General features: G+C 37.5%; 1 protein-coding gene and 1 pseudogene across 11 annotated transcripts in view; one reads left to right on the top strand and one right to left on the bottom strand.

The window, feature by feature from the left end:
- The window catches only part of BIRC6 (baculoviral IAP repeat containing 6), a 201,689-nt gene that overhangs the window by 24,129 nt on the left and 155,437 nt on the right, over positions 1-22,123 (top strand). For all 11 annotated transcript variants that reach the window (XR_005069536.1, XM_037066615.1, XM_037066618.1 and 8 more), the window contains exons 2-8: positions 1,380-1,561; positions 4,440-4,577; positions 10,538-10,731; positions 13,716-13,827; positions 15,588-15,670; positions 19,199-19,421; positions 19,505-19,665. Coding sequence is in view for 10 of the 11 variants with exons in the window: in XM_037066615.1 (XP_036922510.1) it covers positions 1,380-1,561; positions 4,440-4,577; positions 10,538-10,731; positions 13,716-13,827; positions 15,588-15,670; positions 19,199-19,421; positions 19,505-19,665 (1,093 nt within the window). In the remaining variant the exon portion in view is untranslated. The remainder of the gene's footprint in view (positions 1-1,379; positions 1,562-4,439; positions 4,578-10,537; positions 10,732-13,715; positions 13,828-15,587; positions 15,671-19,198; positions 19,422-19,504; positions 19,666-22,123) is intronic.
- On the bottom strand, positions 2,846-3,282 carry LOC119001287 (60S acidic ribosomal protein P1-like; annotated as a pseudogene).

Here is a 22,123-nt window from a genome sequence, read left to right as displayed (position 1 = left end):
TTGCATGGCCTGAAGGCTCCAGTGGCACAGCCTTCCCTATCACCCAAACTGGGTACTCTCCTCTTGTAGTTGGGCCTTGCTTGCTCTTGGCAGTTTTATGGAAGGGATTTACCCAGGCCAGTCAGCTGCAGGGACTGGCTGTGACCAACCTTCGAGCTCTGTGGAGGATCAGCTGTGCTGGGGCAGGGTGGGTGGTGCTCTGATGTGGTCTGTAGCTGTCCACTGGGTGTGCTGGCTCTGAGGTTTCTTGGATGGTGCAGGTCGGGATCAGCCCCTACCTGTGTTCTGCCTTGGGCCACCCAGCGTGAGCTACAAAGCAATTTGCAGATGGCTGCTACTTGAGCTGGGCTTCAAGGTTCCCAGGCAGAGCCAAACTGTGACCCAAAGCTGGTTGCTGCTAGTGCTGGGCCTGTGGCTGCTTAGCCAGAGGCATGGGGGTGGGGGTGTCCATATGGTGGGTGGGGTGGAGCCTCAGGTAAATGTCAGGGCAGGGTAGGCAGTGCTTTCCAGATTGATGGAGTCTCAGATATGGCTTCTGTTGCTGGTTGCGACTCTGTGGGGTAGGGCTTAAAGAAGGCACAGTGGCCTCTGTCCCACCTTTCTGTCTGGGAGAGAGCTGCCCCTTAGCTCTTGCCTTGATGCCAGACACTTAACCCCTGTGTGCCAGTGTGGCCTTTCGAGCTGTACCTTGGTGCTCTAGCTCAGAGGGAGTTCATCTGTGTATGTTTGGCAAGGGCCGGTTAAGAAGAGCTGCCAGGGTTCCAGTAGTCTTTTCAGTGCCTCCAATCCTGCTGATTTTTACAGCCAGAAGTTATGGGGGCTTCTTTTCTTGGCACTGATATCCTGGGCTGGGGTACTGGTGTGGGACTGTTACCCCTTGCTTTTGATACATCTTTCCCGAATTTTTATCTGCCACCCCTGGGTGTGGGACTTGCCTGTTCAGCATCTCCCTGTCTCCTCCCCTTCCAGATTGATGTGTTTTCTTTCTGTGGTTGTCGGATTTCCATTCACCTTGATTTCTGATGATTCTGAGTGATATTTGGTCTGTAGTTTAGTGGTAACTGTTGCTGTGGTTGTGTGAGGAGGCGAGTTGTGTCTACCTACGCCTCCATCTTGACTGGAAGTCTGTTTCTGCTCATTTTTAAGAACAGTGATACTCTTTTTATGTAACAGCGATATAGTTATCAAGTTGATAACTTCACGATGATAATTTTATCTGATATACAGTATATATTCCAATCTAATTCTTACAATGTTTTTGAGAGCAATTTTTTTCTAGCCCAGTATTATATATTGTATTTAGTTGCCAAGTAACCATTTATGTTTAATGGACTATTGGTCTTAAAGTCTTAAGTATTGAATTTTTGTTCTTTTAACAGCCAAACCTGGTGGACAGGTGAAATGTCAGTATATTTCTGCCGTGGATAAAGTTATATTTGTGGATGACTATGCAGTAGGGTGTAGGAAGGACCTTAATGGAATCTTGTTGTTAGACACCGCTCTGCAAACTCCAGTTTCAAAGCAGGATGATGTGGTTCAGCTTGAATTACCTGTTACAGAGGTAAGTTGGAATAAGTATTAATGTCGTTTTCTACTTAATATACTCTCAGACCCAGTAGCTGTTAAATGAACTTAGGTTGTCCTTTGAGGACATAAATAAAGCTCTATAAAAACAACGAATTAACTTATTGATCACAACTTTATTTAAATATTTATCTTTCCTGTGCGTAATTACTTAATGCTTGTCGAAGTGGTATTTAAGTGTGAGCTGTGCAGATTAAACCACTGTAACATGGACCCCAAAATACAATGGCTCAAACAAGATGTTTTCTTTCCAGTAGCAGTGCAGACCTAGTGTTGGGGTGACTTTGCTCACCTCGCTGCTTAGCTCCCACCTTGTGGGTGCAGCGCAGCTGTTCCAAGTCTCGTAGCCTGGTCCTAGGGAATGGGAGGGCGAACTCCAGCGGAGCGCAGTGTTGTGACCCTCCCAACTTCCTTTTTCTTCTCCCTCCTTCCCTGGGTTTTTCTCTCTCTCTCCTCCCGTTTTCCCCTTCATTCCTTTTATTCTCTTTCACACACTGTCTTATATATGCCTTTTTCATGTTTACCCTCTTGGCCAGAATTTAGTCGTATGACTGTATCAGGCTGAGAAGATTGGTAAGAATGTGGCTTATTGTTTTAAGTATTAAAAAAGGAGAAGTATAAATATCAGTGGACAACCAATAATCTTTTTTTAAGGTTTTATTTCTTTATTTTTAGAGAGAGGGAGAGGGAGGGAGAAAAAGAGGGAGAGAAACATTCAGTGTGTGATTGCCTCTCACATGCCCCCTACTGGGGACATGGCCTGAAACCCAGGCATGTGCCCTGACTGGGAATTGAACTGGCAACCTTTTGGTTCACAGGGTGGCACTCAATCCACTGAGTCACACAAGCCAGGGCAATAACCAGTAATCTTTGCTATGTACAATATCATTTTAACAATCCCAGTTTAAAATTTCAGCTATATGCATTTTTCTGTAGTGTTACATATTCATTACTTAATTTGCAAGTGCATCCAATTCGAAATTTTTTTGTGTGCTTTGATGTTCGTCTCATATAATTTGAAAATACATTAAAGGTTTTTGGAATTTAAATAATTTTAAATAGAATATAAAAGATTATAATACCGTGATCCCTAAAAATGTGAGATAATATTTCTGTCTTAACACTAAGTTGTTGGATATTCTTTTACATTTGGAGATTGATGTGGTTAGTTGATAAAATCAACATAGTGTACTTTTTATGTTTAGGACATGAAAAGTATCCTTGTGCAGTTTAGGCGTTTTTATTCTCTCTAGGAGGCTTATTTTTATTTTTGTTTTTTGATTTTCGTTTTTTTTCAGAGTTCACCTTTTTATTGACTGTGTTACAAAAGAGGTTTAGTCGAAAAGACCAAACCCCATGTCATCATCAGACTCCTCAGAATCTGTATTTTCGCTTTCACTTTCTTCTCCTTAGCTGGGGTAGTGGTGGTGGAGGGGGCAGGTGCACCAGCCCCTACACTGCAGACGAGGTTCCCAATGTTAACATTGGCCAGAACCTTTGCAAACAAGTGTGGCCAGAAAGGGTTCAGCATTTACACCAGCTGCTTTACTGAGGGATCAGTCATATCCTCCATCACCATCACATCATCTTTATGTAGGATAAAGGCTGAGTAGATGCAGGCGAGCTCAGAGACAGAGGCCATGGTGTGGGCGAGTGCTGGGTGAGCGCCTCTGGGAGGGGTGCCAGTTGCTGGATGAAGTCAGGCCTTTACCCCAGTGCTGCTGCCTTAACTTCCTCAGAAGGACCGAGCACCTTACTTGCAGCGGGGGAAGGGGCTAGAGGGAGTTTTAAAAGATTTCACCATATATCTACTTGGATTTCACACTGTCATATCACAGTTTTCTATTATGTTAGTGTTGAAATCATGTGGCTGGAAATTAAGAGTTCTGAAAACAAAGTAGCTATCTTTTTGTCATTAGAATAGCTGGATCTGGGGGCATGTCTGTAATCTTTAAACAGGGAATTAATTCTATTTGGAACATTTTTTTCCTCTCTCAATTTAAGGAATTTAGATCAGGTGATATCTTAGTAAAGCTGATACCTTAATAAAGGATTTATATTTATACTCAAAAATGGTATTATGGTGTTCACATTTTTTAAAAAAGAAACTACAGAATCACAATAAAATCTTTGAACATTGTATGAAATAGACCCTGAAGTCAGTATTTTTCCTACTACACTGCCTGAAATGCTAGGTATTTAGCTGGCTTCTGCCACCTTCTCGAGCTTGCTGGATTTCTCTCTTTTCACCTAAATCATTACAAGTATGTTGTTCACATAATATATTGTTTCTAGACTTTCCCACACCGCAGGCACCCGTTTCTGCACCACGTTAGTTGGTCACTCTCTTGCCTAAAGGATGGGATCCTGTGTTTGCTTGGATCAGTATGGATGTGTTGTTTTCATGTGTCAACCGAAAACTACCTTATTGTTTTGTTAAGGTAGTTAACACATGGGTAACGGAGCAGAAGACTTTGATTTTGCCTGCTGAGTGCTTTTCCTGCTTTTGAGTAGTTTAATTATTTAAAGTTCATTGAAGGACTTTACGTTTATATCTTTAAAATTTTACTTCTGTCATTTTTGTCCATGGTTTCAGCTTGTCAAGTTTTTAAAAAATCTTACTTTGGTTTATAATAGCTCCTGTGTGTTAATACACTAAATCCACTGCTTTATGTCATTTAATTTTGTAGTAGCCCTTAGGATCATTATTTGATTAAGTATGTTAAGAAAAGTAAAAGTAAGCAAGCTTTAGTATAGTACCTGTCAAAAATCATTACAAATGAAAATATTTGAATGAGAATCTGCGTTTAACATTTTTTGTTGTTTAATTTTCTGTGGTCATCTTTTTTGTTTAGGCACAACAGCTCTTATCAGCATGTTTAGAAAAGGTAGATATTTCTAGTACAGAGGGCTATGATTTGTTCATCACACAGCTTAAAGACGGTTTAAAAAATACATCTCATGAGACTGCAGCAAACCACAAAGTTGCTAAGGTAAGAAAATTAAAAAAATTACCTTGTTTGGGTTTATAATAGGAAAAAAACACTTCTATACTTTCACTTTCTTTGTTTTTATTATACTTTCACTTTTGTCCTCCTTTGCCCCCACCCGCCTTGGAAATATCTCAATTCTAGATTTTTCTCTCTTTTTAAAAAATGTGCTTGTAAGTCATTCAAAGCCGAAACTGCTTTGTCGGAACCATTGCCCCACAGGCCCCTGTGCTGCGTGACCGCACACTGGTCGAGGGGCTTGGGCTCTGCTCCGATGAGAAATGGAGCATCTTTTAGGAAATGCGGCACTTTGGACTTTCTTTGAAATTAAAAAAACAAATTTTTTCATGATGTTTGGGAGATGGTGCTTTGAATTAAACCCATGGATATATTTTATTAGTTTCTTTTGTGTTTTTCTTTTAATATCTTTGCTAAATTATAATTGTAATACATACAGAGTTTCTATACTGAAGACTATAACATAGAAGGTAGAAGCCATTTTCCTAAAAATAAATTCTGCACTTATAATTTTTTCTCAAGTTCAGTTGTAATTATACAAAGATAAAGTGATGCACTGTCGTAGTCTGTTTGGGCTGCTGGAACAGAGTACACTGACTGGGTAGCTTGTAGACAACAGGAATATATTGCTCTCAGTTGTGGAGGCAGGGAAGTCCAAGATGAAGAATTCAGCATGGTTGCCTTCTGGTGAAGTCCTTCTTCCTTATTCATAGCTGGTGCTTTCTCACTGTGTCTTAACGTGGTGGACAGGTCAAGGGGTCTCTCTGGAGCTTCTTTTGTAAAGATGCTAACTCCATTCATGAGGTTTTCTACCCTCATGGTTTAAGTTTCTACCCTCCCAAAGGCCCTGCCTACTAATACCATTGTCTTTGGGGGTTAGGATTTTAATAGATGAATTTTGGGGGTGAGGGAGAAGAAACAAACATTCTGACTGTGGCATATATACTTTGTGAGGTTTTCTTTCACTTAAGAATTTATCTTTAATATCCTTTTATATAAATTCTCATAGATTATCTGCATTTTTCGGGTGCTTATATTGGATTTTATTCTATAGATTACAATGATTTTATTAGCCCTTATTCCATTGAAAGGACATTTTATTTAGTAAAAAAGAAGCCATACTATGTGTTCTAACAGAGTTTATTGTAAGGGATTGATTTAACAGGTGTTGAGAACCAAAAAACTGAAAAAGACATTGAGGAGACGGTAGTTACAGGAAGCAGCTCTTCCCTAGGTCTGGAGGAGCAAGAGCTTAGGTCAGACCCTACAAACGTAGAGAAGGGGTCCCATGGCTCTGGTAGGTACATGTGGAGCTTAGAGCTTGTGGAACTGAGCCTCATATCTCTGAAGAGAGGTGCTAGTTAGCTGGTGTTGTACCTCCGAGGGAGCATTATGAGACTAGTCCTGGGAATTCTAAGAAAACAAAACAAAAATATGCTGAAAGAGTTAGCTGCTGCTACCAGGTCTCTTGTTGAAACGACATTGACGGCAATGACTAGTGATAGCAAAGAGCAAGGTTTTCTCCCGTTATCATGCTTTCCAATTTCCATCCTGTGTTCCATTTGTCAGAACCCACCAGCCGGGAAACTGGTTGGCAGAGAAGAAATGTAGTTTGTAGAGTCCCAACCCCAACATAACAGAGCAGAGAATTAATGGGTAGGTTTGGAGCTAAGGGACAGCTTAATAATGGGCACAGTCCACCCCTTTGCCTTCTCAGCATCTCCATACACATTATAAATATGTTTTTGAACTTTCATGCTACAAAAATACTATGCTTTTTACTTAAAGAGAGGCACTGTTTCTTTTTTCAAATGAAGAATCTGTCTCCCCGTTGCTAGAAAGGAGAGAAACAAACTTTCAACAGGTATTTTATTCATCCCTAGAAAAAACTAACTACTCCTAAGAGTTAGTTACAGTCTCAACTGTTCAGATAATAGAACTCTGCTACCTAGAGACTAAATTAAGTATAACTAAGAATTCTTACATTAAAAAAATAAGTCTAGATATGTCTGTGTATCTGTCTCAATACCCATCCATCCATCCATCCATTGCTTGTGTAATAAGGGAAGGAAAGATATGTAGCTGCTCTGTCCCTCAGTTTTACAATGAAGAGGATATATGTGACACTTATAACCTCCTTATTATGCTACCTATTACGTATTCCATTTGTCTTGAGTCAGCATCTCAGCTGGTCAGGTGTCTTTTCATGGTGAAGTGACCCAGGGCTTCACTCTTGCAGGATTCAGGTCTTCACTGGTGCTGTGTTTAAGTTGTAATCATGCACTCACTTCTACTGTTGGGCATAAAAGGGCTCAGAGGCATCCGAGAGAATCTCCTGGGTTCTCATTAAGTTCTCATTGCACCTGTTATTTAGCATCAATCTAATTTCCCTTGTTTGTCAGTTTTAATCATACCAACCAGAAGAATAACCTTATTTTTTTTGCCTCCTACTGGGTAGCAGTGTCAACATGTAACTCTTTGGAACTATTGTTGTGCCCTGGTGGAACCTTCTTTCCACTGAAGGCTGGAAAGCTGTTAACAAGTGAAAGGAAAGACCTTTGCCTTTCACTTGTTAACAGCCTTCCAATCCTCATCTTTCCAACTGCCTGACCATCCAGTCAAAAGATTATTTATTGTTCCTTAGTCACTGAGGATCTTTATTTCTGATTAACTCTCAATCCAGAGAACAAGAACAGCTAAATGTACTGGTTGAAGTTCTGCCCATTGAGAAGGTTACCTTTGCCACTGGCCTGGTTGGGGCTGTGATGCTGCTGCCATCCATCCACTTTGGGGTGGCCATCAGTGCAACATGCAGAACCGTCTGTAAATCAGAGCTCAGGGTTTTCTTCCTCAGTTTCCTTCCATCATAAGGAGTTCATTGTGGGATGGGGAGGAGGCATTATGACAAGAGTAGCTATTGGGAAAGTCTGAGTTGCCCACGTATTCAGCTTGTCCAAAACTTGCCTTTTGGGTTTTCTTAGGACTGAACTCTTATAAACCACTTGAAGGATACTTGTTATCTTGTGCTTCATCTTATAGTTTTAGTGTGTCAGATAATGCCTTCTTCGTGGTGGATAGCACTGATTGCATAGACATTTGTCGGGTGAATGGGTATTAATTTCTGTTAGGGACTGCTAAGAAGTCAGGAACTGTTTCTTGAAAGGAGAGCAGTTGTTTACAGGAGAGGGCATGGTTCTTCCCTACTCTTCTGCCGTGTGATTGACCCCGTTCAGATTGCTGGGGACTCCTTAGAGTAGGAGTCCCCAGCTCCCAAGGGAAGCTATGCCTCCTGTCTCCCTGTTCCCCCAATCCAGTAGGAGGTACATGGTGGGGAGCAAGTGACGGTCACCTGAGCCCCACCTTCCAACCCCCCCACCCCTCCCCTGCACCTGAGCTTTGTCTTTTGTCTCCCCCCCCCAAAAGGTTGCGGACCTTTGCCTTAGAGCATCTTTACTTGCTGCAGGCACTTCTGGTGTCATTGAATATGTTCAAAAACTGTGAGTGGTAGAGCTTCACGGTTCAGCCTGGACCTCCAGCAGAGCTTCTGGTTCTGCACCTTATGTATAATTGGATAGTTAAGTTAGGGCAGCACACTCAAGTATGATGAATATTGGCTCCAACATCCAGTTAGGCCCACGAAGCACTGAGCCTCTTTTTCAGTATTTGCTTGTACAAGTTGTAGCAGCTTGTCTTGCACCTTGGTGGAAATATCCTGACAAGTCTCGGCCATTGGACCTGCAGAAAGAGGTTGCAGGATTCTGAGCTTTTCTGGGGATAATTGATTCTCTCTGGCTTGCATGTGTCTTACTAAGGCTTTTAAATTTCTTGCTACTTTCCCCTTATCTGGACCAATTAGGGTGATGTTATCAATGTGGTAGACCACCGTGGTGATCTGCAGGATGTTAGGTGGATCAGGATTTCTGTGGACTAGATTATGGTAAAGAGTGTGAGATTTAGTCCTAGGGTAAGACTACCAAGATTTATTGTTATGGCAGCTATGTTTGGATGGTCCTTTAAAATTAGTAGAGGGAAAAAAGTATTTGACAGAAATGTAATTACCTACCAGAAAACAAGGGATTTTGATCTGCTTGTATAATGATACCCCATCTGGAACAGTAGCTGCAGTTCAAGTCATCATCTTATAGTTTACAATGCACATTCGTTCTTTGAGAACCATTTATTTTCTTTCGCCCTGGCTGGTTTAGCTCAGTGGGTTGGGCATCATCCCGAAAACCGAGAGGTCACTGGTTTGATATCCAGTTAGGGCACATACATGAGGTAACCAATTGATGTTCCTCTCCCTCTCTTCCTCCCTCCCTCCCTCCTTTTCCCTCTCTCCAAAATCAGTAAAGAAAAACAAACACACACACACACACACAAAAAGATCCATTTACTCTCTGCATAGGCCAAACAGGCCAGTTGAATGGAAGTGAGATAGTTTGATTACCCTTGTGTCTTTCAGATCTCTTGTGGTGGCTTTAGGGAATGAAAGTTCTAGGGGCTTCCACTTGGATTTTCTTGCTTAATAATTCTCAGAGAAGGTGAGAGATAAACAGTGTAGGAATTTTTCTAGTTGCCTATTTTATATCCCTTCTAATTATGCATTTGGGAACTGGAGAAACTCCAAGACAGTTTTGGGGCACACAGCTCACTGAGACAGCTGTGGGCCAAAGTTCTGTCAATCACTTGACAGGTCATAAGGCCCCACTTTCACCAGTGGACCACTGTGATGTTTGAGGTCAGTTCAATGATGCTGTCTTGTTCTGCCTGGAAGATCACAGTGTTTTGCATGTTTCACCACGTGACTGTTGTGAAGTTCAGTGCTGCTGCCTTGCAGTGCCTTAAAGATCACAGTGTTTTCTATTCCCCAGTGCACAGTGACTGTAGTGGCACCCACAGATGCCTTTGATGAAGGCTGGGAATGTGATTTATAGGGTACAGTTGAGGCGTCAATGTAGGATTCTTTCTCAGGGGATTCAGACTGCCTTTGAGACAGGAAGCTCTGGGCATATGAACAGGTCAAGTCTAGAAACAAAGTAGGCGGCTTTCATTCTCTGTTTTTTGTTATCGTTTTGTTTAGCAATTCAAGGCATATTTCTGGACATAAGTTTTTCTGGTTCCATATTGTAGAGAAGTAGTAATTTAAGTAGACTATCTAGAGTGTACTAGACAGAGATAGAATATGAAGATGATTATTTTTTAGATTTTTTTTAGATTTGTAGGAGAATAATACTTAATCATTTTACAGTCTAACTTTTTAGGTAGTTACTTTAATGTTACATAATTGTGGTTAATTAACATTGATCAAATGCCTACTCTGTTAAACACTGTACCATTCCTCATGTAAGCTCTCATAAGAACATTTTGTGAATAGGTATTTGTTTTCCCAGTTTCATTCTCACAAGCAGGAAACTGAAGTTAATTTGACGTGGGCACCATAGTTGATGGTGAAGATGGGCTTGGAATCCAAGTCTCTGTGACCACAAGACCTGTGCCTTTAGTTAGTACTTTTGATGAATTTTGTCGACCACAGCAATACATACATACAAATGTGCTAAAGCAGAGTAATTTCTCATCTACCTCAGAAGTGATAAGTTGTATAGCTGTATTATCATGAATGGAAATATTTGAGTGCCTTTTTTGTGTTTAGCATATGTGCTGGAGGAACATGAAAAATTGCAGGTAATTTTAGTTTTCCTTGGTTGCGGATGGATATGTGAGAAGATGTGCCACCCTCTGGTTCTAAACTGTCTTCTTCAGGGTGATGAGTTGTGATTTCATTGTTTACATAATTGCTTGCAAGTTTCTGCTTTAAGTGATGAATTAATGGAGTAAACTGACTTGAGACTGTTAAGTAGTTCTTTATTTTATAATGTATATATTGTGGTTTTGCTTAAAACCGTTGAGTACATTTTCCTTCGCTTATACTCTTCATTTTCTTTCAGTGGGCCACAGTCACATTTCATCTTCCTCATCATGTGTTAAAGTCCATTGCCAGTGCCATTGTGAATGAACTCAAGAAAATAAATCAAAATGTTGCTGCCTTACCTGTGGCGTCCTCAGTGATGGACAGGTTGTCTTACCTCTTACCTAGTGCACGTCCCGAACTCGGAGTGGGGCCAGGCCGTTCCGTGGACAGGTACCGCTTCCTTGCTTGTAAAGGAATAGGACACTGCGTTTGAATGGATGAGTTTTTCACTTAACTAAGAACAACTATAAATTTGATGATTAAAAAATTTTTTTTCAGAACGTCGGTTGATGAAAACCATTCAGGCTGTCAGTTCTATTAAAATACTGAAGCGAAGTAAACTGCCACTTGAATTGTTTCTTGTTTTGGTGCTTAGAATGTATTTTAAAAGGATCATAAAACTATTTTGAAAATTTTAGCTTCTTACTTGCCTAGTAAATAGTCAACTTAAAAATATTATAGTCATTCACTATATAAAAATTATTTTTCTCATTGAAATTTTGTGATGTTTTATAATTTTTAAAAATTGATTTGAGAGAGAGAGCAATAGAGAGAGCGAAACACTGATTTATTGTTCTACCCTTTTATGTATTCTTTGATTCTTTTTATTTAATTTTTTAATTCTTATTTTAATTGTTGTTCAAGTAGTTTTCTGTCTTTTATTCCCATCCTCAGCCTACCGCCCCATCCCTTCCCACCTCCCTCCCATTTTTACCCCTCTCTAGTTTTTGTCCATGTGTCCTAATTTATACATGTTCCTGTAAACCCCTCCCTTTTTCCCCTGAAATTTCCTCCCCTCTTTGGTTGATTCTTGTATGTGCCCTGAGCAGGGATCTAACCCTCAACTTTGGTGTATCAGGACAGCATCCTAACCAACTGAGCTACCAGCCAGGGAGAAATTTTGTGACCTTTGAGATAAATTTGGATAAATTAAAAAACCATGCTAGAATCTAAGTATAAGAACCACAAATTATTTTCTACTTAAAAATGTGAAAAGGGTTAAAAAAATTAATGAGGACAATTTTGAATTAAGATTTTTATGCTGCCTGCCCTGGATTTAAAACATATTATAAAAATCATACCTCAATCATCATGTTTTTTAATAGAGATTTATTGAGGTTCTGCTTTGAGTAAAACTAATTAAAAGACCAGTAGTACAGTCATTTAAAATCTTAAATGATTTGTCATTTGAAATAACATTTATCAGATTCTTACCAAAAGCAGTGAAATTTAAAACTGCTGTACTGAAATACTGAGTTGAAAAGTTTTTTCACATTTGTCTTCACATTAACATTTTGTTTTCACATTTTCATTGATGTGAATTGAAACTTCCTATGCTTTTTTAGAGTACATTTATAAATGGTACATGCTGATGTTAGCAAAGGCACTAGTGAGTAAATTAACTTTTAAAAAAATTTTATCATCTTATGTATGGCTCTTATTTAAGTTTGCAGTGTTTATTGGTTTATCTCTTGGTAAACTGAGACTCTGCTTAATTAGTGTTCTTTTTTCTTAAAGATTTTATTTACTTATTTTTAGAGAGAGAGGAAGGGAGAGAGAAAAAGAGCGAGAGAAACATCATTGTGTGGTTGCCTCTCGCACACCCCCACTGGGGACCCAGCCTGTAGCCCAGGCATGTGCCCCTGACTGGGAACTCAGTCCACTGGGCCACACCAGCCAGGGCAGTCAGTTGCCTTTTTAGAAGTGGTTTTATTATATAAATAACTGGTATGAGTTTTATTAAAATTTGCAGCGAATTTTTATATTATATAGTAATATTACTATTTCTCTTTTGGGTAAAGTGGAGAAACTCATTTTTAATCTGAATAACTATCAGGTGGTATGTGCTTGTGGCTTTCCTTAAAATATTCTTTGGAATATGTCTAGAGAGGGAGAAATGTGTACTTAGAATAAATGTTTCTTGTCTGAGAGCTATTCTTATCTTGAGATTATAAAACAGCCCTTCAGCTATTTTTATTGCAGACAGTAGCAGGGATTCTAAAGAAATCAGTGTAATACTTTATTTTAGGAAATGCATTGATTGGATAGGAGATTCAGTGTTTCTAGAGGTGTTAAGATGTCTCTAAATACTAATTTTTATTTTGTCTGTTGTATTTGTTTCATTAAAATGAATCTAAGAACCTTATGAGGACCTTAATGGACTTAGGTCTGTTGGAAGTTTGAATTAGGTTCAGTTGGGTGGTACTGCAGTTGTGTCTGGTTGTAGAACTAAGGGGGTGGTTTTCTAAGGCTGACACAGGTCTGAAGTCGTCTCCACCTGTCAGGGGTAAGGCTCTTCTAACCCAACGGCGTTGTTTCTTCAAACCAGAAAACGACTCTGAGTTAGACCTAAGATCACTAGCAGTGTCGTAGGAAATCATGTACCAGTTGAAGGAAGAATTTAAAGAAAAATATTTTTCTGGTCTCGTTGTGATGACCTTTACCACTTTCTCTTTTTCCCCCTTTTCTGTTAGTAATTACACATTTGAGTTAGGAAGAATAAATTTTGCTTACTAGTTTTTTCTGGCTTGAAGCCGTTTGGACTTTTTAAAAATTTTGGTTTGGTCTTTAAAAAAATACTCCAGTGCTCTGTGTTACAGGTTCACACTCAGTGAGCTCATACATTTTACTGTGAAAATATAATGAAGATTTACTTTTTTGATGATTTCATAGAGTGTACAACTTTTCCTGGAGAAGGATTTCTCTGGAGAAAGAACAAAAAACTGCCTTCTACTTAAACATATAAAATTAGCAAACACTTTCTCGATGTGGTTGGGATATAAAACCACTGTTTGGTTGTGGTTTTATCCCCTTACAATACAAAACTCAGTGCGTGGTGAAAGTATGCGGCTCTCTGCCTCTACACTTCTAGACTTTGTGTTCTCTGTTTGTAATTATGTTACATCAGTTAATTGAATGAGCCCCTGGAATTGTTGATCATTTGTGGACGCCAGTCAGATTTCTTTTTCCCTACTCTGTTTAAGAGAAATTTCTTAAAGTGATCAGTTTTAGTTTAAAATAGAAATTTGTCCATGGTCATTAGACCATTTCCAGTTTTTGGTGATAATGTAGTGGAATATTTTCTTTGGTGTGAATAGGAGTGTCACTGTCGTTTGATGCTTAACTTTGATTACATAAAGTATGTTTACTTTTAGATCATTAATGTATAGTGAAGCTAATAGACGGGAGACATTTACATCATGGCCTCATGTAGGTTATCGATGGGCACAACCGGATCCCATGGCTCAAGCTGGATTTTATCATCAGGTAAAAAAGATTATCAAAACACCACCATTGTATTCACCAAAAAACCCCAAACCTTTTTCAAAAACGTATTTTACATACCCTGTTTCTGTGCTTGTGTGTATACCTTATCCAAGTGTTTTTTTGTTCTTATATTTTTTACCATAATACTGTTTTCTGTGTCATGTATTGTGTATAAAAAGGAAGGAAATTGTTAAAGGTAGCTAACAACTGCGGTAATGCTTCACAACTCAGAATTATATATTTTTTATAGAAATAAGCAGTATTCTTCAGGTATGCTTTTTAAAAAGTCTTCTCTTTGGATATATGTTTATTTTCAATTTTTGATTTCTTCACTCATAACATAGTAATAGCTATTTAGGGGCAATTCAATAAAAGCAGCATATTATAGTTACTCCTAAAATTCTAATTTCATTTGAGATGCAAGTTATCTATATATAGATAACTATAGTTGCAACATTGGGAGTAGTAAAATACAACCTGAATACATAATGTATTAAAGAACTGATTAGAGGAAAGTCAGAGAAAAGAGTCATAGTTGTAGGAAAAGGGGCGGGTCTACAATGTAAGGATTAGTGGGACAGAAGACTGGAGAATGGGATGTTACGGAGACTTTCACCAAACTAAGTAGGGGAAAGTTAAGAAAAAAATTTTCACATAGGCATAATTACTAAGTAAAAGAAACTTCAACTGGGTATAGTAGACTGGCTTACCACTGTTTTACCCTTGATAAAATTATCTATCTAATACTTATGAGTCAGTTTTAAATAAGCTTGCTTATTTAATTTTAAAACTCAAAACTTTGAAATACAGTGATGTTACTGTTATGAAGAATCTAAAGAGTGATTATTCCTTAGTTGTCTTGAAGTATTTCTGAATATGTTAACTAAAATTAAATCAAAATATTTTAGATATTTGAGTATTCAAAGATTTTCAGATTTTTCAATTAGAGTTGCTTGAAGGCTGGCTAGTACTAGCGTTACTGGAATTATTTTCTTCAATTAAGAATTAAACATGTACCATGTTTTCTAACAATTCATCTTCTTTTTGGTGTCATTTCCTAAACAGTCTTTGTGAAGTGATGACTTGATATTTTCATCCTGTTGTATTATTATTCACTGTCTTGCATCTTTGAAAAGAGATTGCATGATAAGTTGTCTCGAATCTTGTATGTATGCTAGGGGCTGATTATTTTTTATCTTCTAAAATGAATAATAAGAAGTTTATACCTGGAGACATAGTAAGTGCTAATTAGAGTAGGGGATCAAAAATAATAATACTGGTTTTTAGAGGTATGTTTCTGTTCAGGTTTGGTCATATTGTTTTATATATATGTAGCATGTTGGTCCATGTGTCTTGAAGAATCTTATATGAATTAGGTTCACTAGTTGACATTTCTTTTTACTGGCCCTTTCTTGTGTGGTTGTGTAGGATTCAGTTTGTAATAATAAACCTGTTAAACTGTTTCCTTTGTATAGTTAACTTTATTTCAAATACTTTAGTATAAACAGAAGATGCTAAATCAGAGGTTGAGTATGTATGTGCTTCCATGTTTGATTTAGTGGTCATTTTCTGATGAAACAATTATTCAGATAAAGAGGAAAGTTTGTAAACATTTCGGGGACTCGGTGTATTGTTTGAATCTAGTAATGCTTTTGCGGGATAGAATTTTACCTACATTTATTAACTTTTTTAGAAGAGCTTTTATGACAAAGCTGTTTTAATATTGATTAACCTTGTCTGTCTTCTTGGTAAATTTGCAGCCTGCTTCATCTGGAGATGACAGAGCCATGTGTTTTACTTGCAGTGTGTGTCTCGTTTGTTGGGAACCTACTGATGAACCTTGGTGAGTCTTGATTTTTCTGGACGTAACAGGCTAAGTTAATCCTATAAACATGCTTTAAAATTTTATTTATCTGATTTAGATGTAATAATATTCATGCTTTTCTGCCATCAATGTTTTTGTCTTCGTCCCAAGAGGATGAAGTAGTACAGTGTGCTGTCACATCACTTGGCAGGCCAGGTCTCCAAGGTTGTTCATTTCCAGCTCCAAGGTCGTTCACTTCCTAAAATCTGTGCTTGGAAATGCCAAAGAATAGAATCAGACTCTGAAAACTAGGAGGCTGTGATAAAATAAATGAAAAGAGTATGATTAGATTCAACTGTTGAATAGCACTCTATTGAAGGCAGGCTGTCAATGAGGAATCCACAGAGGAGGGTTGTATAATTTACATTTTAAATTTTGGAGTAATTTTAGGGAATCTATGTGATTTTGATTCTTGTGCATGAAAGTTTACAACTTGGTTGAATATTAGAGAGTAATGTATTGAAACCTCATTTTTATAAAGAATTACTTTGAGGCCCTATTAATAGAAATAATGATAATAATATCATATACAGAACACAGAGAAAGTAGGTTTATGGTTGTATGGAAAATAATACAATAATTAATAAGTAATGATACAGGAATAAACTTTGTTTAATATACTTACAACTGTAAACCTGTTTTTGCCCTACCCTGTATTTGTATAATCTATTTTCCAGATACAATCCTAAGCACTTTATATATTTTTACCTTAATATATATATTAAATACCTTATATATATTTATATATAAGTGATATATTTATATATATCATTTAATACTCACAGTAGCCCTTTGCTGTGAAGCAGGTGTTCCAATCATCTTTGTTTTATTGAAGGGAAGTGAGACTATTCTCTAGTTTAAACCTACAGTCAATCAGATAGGAATTATTATCCCATTTTAAAATAAAGTAAAATTTGCTAAAGGGGCATATGGATAGTAAATGCTGGAGCCAGGAATTGGTTTTAAGGTACATCACCTATTTTGTACTAAAATTAGTTTGGGGTCTTTGCATGTTAGTCAGTTGATGTGAATGGGTGAACTTGGTAAAGCCTCCTGAAGTGTACCTATGGACTCCAGGTTGCAATGGGAAAGACTGTCTGAAAAATTGAAGTTGCAGCTCTCTGCGGACTGAGAGGTTGACTATGAGGACTTTCCAGTTCAGGGTAGGGTTCTGTTTGGAGCTCAGTCTTTTCTCTTAGAAGCTGTACCAATTTAATATGTAGTTTTTAGTTTTTCAGACTGATCTTCAAAATAGTAACTTAACACATACCTGAGGAAGTATACTATGATATTGTCTAATGAAACTTTATTCATAAATATTTTTCTATGGGAAGTTGAATCAAATTTTCAGTGTAGGCACTTCAGAATCTATGTTTTCTTGACATGGTCAGGGAATCAAGAATTCTACCTTTTTGTTCTAGGATTCAGCATTCCTCAAACTCCAGCAGTTGATGGAGTCCCTGAGGACTTGGGGAGAGGAGAGAACAGAATTAATGGGGACTGGGGAACGGAAACTTGGTTTCACTTGAACCTGTAAGGGGGAAAAGAATGGAAACTTAGGAGGGGGAAATGGGGCCTTCATATTTTAATGATGAGAGTTGATAGAGCTACTCTGGGGGAAGACTGAAGTTTTTAAAAAATATAATGGGCACACCCTGTTACATGGCAGTTCCACTTCCACTTATTTACTCTAGGGAGCAGTCGCTGTTGCACAGAAGGAAGTGTAAAATGGATGGTCACTGCACTGAAAAACTCAAAGCCTCTAAGTGCCTGTCAGGAGGGAATAGCCAGATAAAACGTGATATACACATGCAATTAACTACATTCCAACAATGAAAAGGAATGGATAGTTGTCTCTCTATTAATCACCATCAGTATCTTTTAGATACGTTATGTCAAGAAAGCGGTTGTAGAATGATTCATATAAGGATACTATTTATTTAAAATAAAAAATTCCTCTACTTTTAATATGTACATATTTGTATGTAAATTTATAAAATATTTTAAAAGTACACTTAAATTCTTAATAGTGGTTACCTGTTAAAATAGGTTACTAGGTTTGGATGTTATAATCAAAGTGGGTCTTTAGCTTTATGTAGTCATGCGTTATTTGTGTAAATAACATTTTAGTTAAAAAGTCCAGACTCAGGGAGAAAGAGAAAGAAGGGAAGGGGAAAATACCCAAGGATTTAGCTGGGAAAGAAGTCCAGTTGAAATATGTGCTTGGAGGTGCCTTGTAAAAAGCATTTTGTAAGACATCTGCAGATTGCAAATTGTCTAGATTTATATATGGATATAGATAAATTGTATGTGCAATGTAGAAAGAAATACATGCATTCTCAGGAATAGTATTTTGTTAGTTTCCCTCTCTTTGCCATGGACATGTAAAATGGCTTTGAAAAAAGGGGTTCTATTTTTGGTAGCAGCGTCCTGACATTACAGGTAATGCCTTGAATTACAGATAGGGAAAGTTAAAAAAACAAACAAAAAACCAGAAAGAAAGGAAGTATTCACAAAGTTGGACAGGTACTTTTTAAGTGTTTAAGTTGACCCTGCTTTCAGTGTTTGAGAAAAATCTTCAAGTCATGATACCAGTCTTCATCTGAGGTCCTAATATTTTATTTTTATTAAACACGTTAGTGTTTTCTAATAAACTAACATTTCTTTTTAATAAACAAGCCTTTATTTGAGATAAATAATATATATTGTGAATATTATTGAAGTTTTTTTTGGAAAGAAGTTTTGTTTGGATGTTGTCTGAGTCCTGTAGTGAATGTATTAGTGTATTTCTGTGTTTATAAGTCATTTAATCCATACTTTATAGACCTTTTTGTTCTCAGATTTTACTAAAAAGTTTTTTGTAATGTGAATGGCATTCATTGAATTTTTACTATATGTCATTTGCAGTTGTGGCCACTGATCTCTATCTATGTATCTATAATTAATTTTAAAGAAAGCTTTGTATTTAAGGTATACGGCTTGATATTTTGATATATATACACACTGTGAAATGGTAAACAGTCAAGCTTATTAACATAGCTATCATATAGTTATAATTTCTTGTTTGTGTGTGGTGAGGTGTATCTTTTGCAAATTTTAAACATACAGTACAGAATTAACTACTGTCACCAGACTGTGCATTCCTGGGGAATTTTAAATTGAAACCCAGTAGTTATTTAATGTTGTAGGAAGCCAATATGAGGAAATACCTGGGCTTCAAACAGTTTTATCAGTATGTTAATACAGCATAAACAAATACCACAGTATTTGTTTTTCAGTTTGATCTGAAACCGTATTTGCAATCAATTAATGTGAATAACAGCTGCTATTATAAAGTACTAGTTGAATATGGTAGAGTGATCCTGATAACATTGAGTGATTTGGTATTTGAGTCTTTTTAATAAGAAATACTTAAAAAAAAAAAGAAAAGATGATCCTGATGTTCTAATGTACAAACTTACCTGATTTGTTGTTCATTCAATTTTTCCTTCCTTAATCTGTGTGAAGGTCTGAACATGAGAGACATTCCCCAAATTGCCCGTTTGTGAAAGGCGAGCACACACAGAATGTGCCGCTGTCAGTCACCCTTGCGACAAGCCCTGCACAGTTTCCTTGTGCAGATGGGACCGACAAAATATCTTGCTTTGGTTCTGGGAGCTGCCCTCATTTTCTAGCTGCTGCCACAAAACGAGGAAAGATCTGCATATGGGATGTTTCCAAACTTATGAAGGTACATTTTAATTTTGAAGTAACAGATTGATTAACGATTGAGAAAAAAAATCAGTTGTAAACTTAGGCTTTTCATTAATTTAGGTGCACCTAAAGTTTGAAATTAATGCATATGATCCAGCAATTGTCCAACAGCTCATTCTGTCGGGAGAACCGAGCTCAGCAGTTGAGTCAAGGAGACCGACTTTGGCGTGGCTGGAAGACTCCTCTAGTTGCTCAGATATACCAAAGTTGGAAGGAGATAGGTATGTGAATTGGTTTTAATGGTATTTGTAGAAGTCCACTATTTTCTTTTTCTAACTTGTATCTTCTCTTAATTATAATTAAAGAGGCAGAAGAAATTATTAGGTCAAAAGAATAGAGCGTAAATGTTCGGTTGGAAATAGGAAATAGCTGTGTGGTTCTTAAGAAGAAATTTCAGAAATACCACTGTCTGTAATATGTACTTTATTTTCTGTCTTCATCTATGTCAGTTGGACGTAATTGCTGCAGTGGAAAATAGTCTAAATAATGAAATCCTTGGATTGGGTTTGTCATTTCATCTCCTACTTAATCTTTTCATAGAACTGTTGAACCCAGTGGTTTTAGTACCCCCTTTTCTCCTTAGCACTCCGAATTACAGACACACTTATGACTGACAGGCACGTTACTTGTGGCTGTAGAGGATTACCTGATTATATAAAACAGTTTATCGGTAGCCAGCAAAGAGTTGAGGCATGATAATTACTGCTGAAGGACCATTTTGTTAAAATTTCTATTCTGGATTCTTTTCCATTTAGCTTTTCTGATATTTTCCTGATGTCTGTAGCATTATTTGATTTGTTTGGGGTCAGGACAGTCAAAATATAATCCCACTTCACTCGTTTCCCAGGAAACTGCAGTTTTAACTGTGAACTGGGGTGGAGTTGCAGGGCAGCACCGGCCATATTCTCACGCAGGCAGAATGAAGGGCTGCGCAAATTACTCAACACTGCCAGTTACCACCTCCCCCATTTTTCTTCTTTAATAAAGTAATTTCACTACTTGTTTATTTTAAATAAATTTTTATTTTAAAATTATGGTTGATGTACTATATTATATTAGTTTCATTTAGGCATTTACATGACTTACACAGTGATCACCTTTGTAAATCTAGTACCCATCTGACAACATACATAGCCATTACAGTATTATCGTCTTTATTCCCTATGCTGTACTTCACATCCCCATGACTCTTCTTAGTCCCTTAACCTCAATTTGTACTTCTTAATTCCTTACCCTTTTCCTCCTTTCCCCACAACCCCCAGTCTGGCAGTTGTTAAAATGTTCTTTGTACCTATGAGTCTCTTTGTGTTAGGCTTGTTTGTTTTTTAGATTCTGCATATAAGTGAAATCACATGGCATTTTTCTTTGACTTAACTTGACTCAGCACAGTATCTTCTGGGTCTAACCATGTTGTTGCAGATGGCAAGATTTTATTTTTTTATGGCTGAGTCACATTTCATTTTATATATGCACCAGTTCTTTATCCATTAATCTGTTAATGAACACTTCGATTACCTCCATCATGCTCATTGTAAATAATGATGCAGTGAACATACGGATGTATATGTCGCTTCAATTTACTGTTTGGATTTCTTTGGATAAATACCTGGAACTGGAATTGTTCAGTCTTTTTTTTTTACCCTCTTATTACAGCCTTTGTTTTAAAGTCTATTTTAACTTGTATAATTGTTGCTACCCCCTGTTTATTTTATTGTTTAAATTTCCATGAAAAATCTTTTTCCATTGTTTTACTTTGAACCTGTGTGTCTTTTGATGTAAAGAGAATCTTTTGTGGAAAGCATATGTACGGGTCTTATTTTGTTATCCATTCAACCACACTGTGTCTTTTAATTGGATTACTTAATCCATTCACATTTAAAGCAATTGTTGATAGATATGTATTAATTGCCATGTATTTTTTATATTTTTGATGTTTTTTCTTAAAGAAAATTTTTTGTTTGGTAGTAATGAACTCCTTTAGATTTTTTTTTTGTCTTTTTTTAATCTCTTAATCTGTCCTTTGATTCCAAATGATACCTGTGCTGGGTAAGGGTAATCTTGGTTGTAGGTTCTTTCTTTTATCACTTTGAATATTTTTTGCCAGTCCCTTCTGGCCTGTAAAGTTTCTCTTGAGAAATCAGCTGACAGTCTTACAGGAGCTCCCTTGTAGGTAACTAACTGCTTTTCTCTTGCTGCTTTTAAGATTCTCTCCTTGTCTCTAACCTTCAGAATTTTAATTATGTTCTGTCTTGGTGTGGGCCTCAGAGTTAGTTTTGTTTGGGATTCTGTGCTTCCTTTATTTCTATGTCCATTTCCTTCACCAGGTTAGGGAAGTTTTTTGGAATTATTTTTTCGAATAGGTTTCAATATCTTGCTCTCTCTCTTCTCCATCTGGCACCCACATGATATAAAGGTCAGTATGCTTGAAGTTATCCCAGAGGCTTGTTACACAATCCTCAGTTTTTTTGGAATCTGTTTTTGTCTTGCTGTTCTGCTTGGGTGTTCTTTGCTTCCTTACATTTCAAAGTTGGGTGGAGCATGGCCTCAGGGGATCACTAAGCCTGGACTAACAGGTTGGCGGAGTCTCAGATGTGGCACCTGGCTGCTCGCTCTGTGGGGCAGAATGTTCATCAAAGGAACAGTGACTGCCAGCACTTCAGTCTGGGTGAAAGCTGGCTC

This window comes from Sturnira hondurensis, unplaced genomic scaffold, assembly GCF_014824575.4.
Source record: "Sturnira hondurensis isolate 20B ecotype Veracruz unplaced genomic scaffold, ASM1482457v3 Scaffold0016663, whole genome shotgun sequence".
NCBI lineage: Eukaryota > Metazoa > Chordata > Mammalia > Chiroptera > Phyllostomidae > Sturnira > Sturnira hondurensis.
The sequence above is the reverse complement of the archived record's forward strand: the minus strand, read 5'-3'. Positions and strand labels throughout refer to the sequence as shown.